Here is a 1,130-nt window from a genome sequence, read left to right on the forward strand (position 1 = left end):
CCCGCGCCGACATCTCGCGGCACGCTGGCTCCCTCCATAGGGCAGAGGAGTCCGCGTATCACTTGTCTCGGTCGACCGAAACGCTTCTTCAAAATGTCCACGGCCTGGGGGTAGTTCTCGGGAGTGAGCGGGATGCCTTCAATGGCGTTCCTCGCCGTCCCTTCGGTGTTGGACAACAAGTAGGTGAACTTGGTGGCGTTGTCCAAGTCATTCCGTTTGTGTACGTTGGCCTCGAACTGGGCCCAAAAGGAAGGGAATTCCAACACCTTCCCCGTAAACTTCGGGAGAGTCACCTCTGGCAACCTCCCATTGCTGGACCGGACCGCCGGCATGCCCGCGCTAACATTGCCGCTACCGATGGGGCCTTCTCCGCGCGCCTCAACCATCCTTGCGCGTGCACGAGCCTTTCCCTCACGGTAGTTCTGGCGACATAACGCCCAGGCATCTATCGCGGCTTGCCGCTCTTCCCCTTCCAGGTCCAGCTCCACTTCGGTTTGGAGCGCGTCTGCGGCCCGGAACGACTCCTCCATTAACGAGACCTGCTCTTCCACCTCAAAGACATCGGCGGAACTGATGCACAACTCATCCAGTTCTGCCAACAGTCGGTTCAGCCGATCTTTGAGGGCCACGAGTCTCTTGCTCCGTGATTTCGCAGAGGACGCCATGGTATCCACTATCCATAGGTCGCTGGTTCGGCTCCGGCTCGGAGGACCAATGTTAGAGTCAGACTAGCGACAGTAATCTGACGTTCAGGTATGAATAGACCAGACGTTCGTTCGTCCGGCCAATAAGTGAGTGGACTGTATAATAAAGAGTGGATTAGGTGTATCTTCCACGGCGTGGGCAGCGATCGGGGTCCAAAACTCTCGTCGATGGCGATCTCCTTCGCGGACGTCTTCCGGTTCCCTAACTCCGATAACTCTGTACGTTGCGACTGCACGCTCGAAGTGTACGAATACCCGAGCTACTACCGTTGTTCCTAACGGTAAGTCGAATGCCCTTCAATAAGGTACCCACGAGTCTCTCGCTCGATCGTCCTTCCTTGCACTTCGACTCGGTTCGTCTACACTTCCCAATTTGACTCTTCGGAATACGGCAATACTGCAACCGTACTGCAAACCCCGTATTCT

At 56.3% G+C, this 1,130-nt stretch overlaps 2 protein-coding genes across 2 annotated transcripts; both read right to left on the reverse strand.

Moving 5' to 3' along the window:
• Window positions 1-23: 23 nt before the first annotated feature.
• On the reverse strand, window positions 24-665 carry Tsp_13763 (hypothetical protein; the record flags this gene model as incomplete). Its single annotated transcript, XM_003367388.1, has 1 exon — window positions 24-665. A coding segment is annotated over exon 1 (642 nt), but the record flags the coding sequence as incomplete, so codon positions are not given.
• An 8-nt stretch (window positions 666-673) lies between these two features.
• On the reverse strand, window positions 674-1,101 carry Tsp_13764 (hypothetical protein; the record flags this gene model as incomplete). Its single annotated transcript, XM_003367389.1, is given in 3 exon segments — window positions 674-800; window positions 865-999; window positions 1,018-1,101. Coding segments are annotated over 3 exon segments (346 nt in total), but the record flags the coding sequence as incomplete, so codon positions are not given.
• Window positions 1,102-1,130: the final 29 nt, after the last annotated feature.

Source organism: Trichinella spiralis (genome assembly GCF_000181795.1).
Source record: "Trichinella spiralis strain ISS 195 chromosome Unknown Scfld4359, whole genome shotgun sequence".
NCBI classification, from domain to species: Eukaryota; Metazoa; Nematoda; class Enoplea; order Trichinellida; family Trichinellidae; genus Trichinella; species Trichinella spiralis.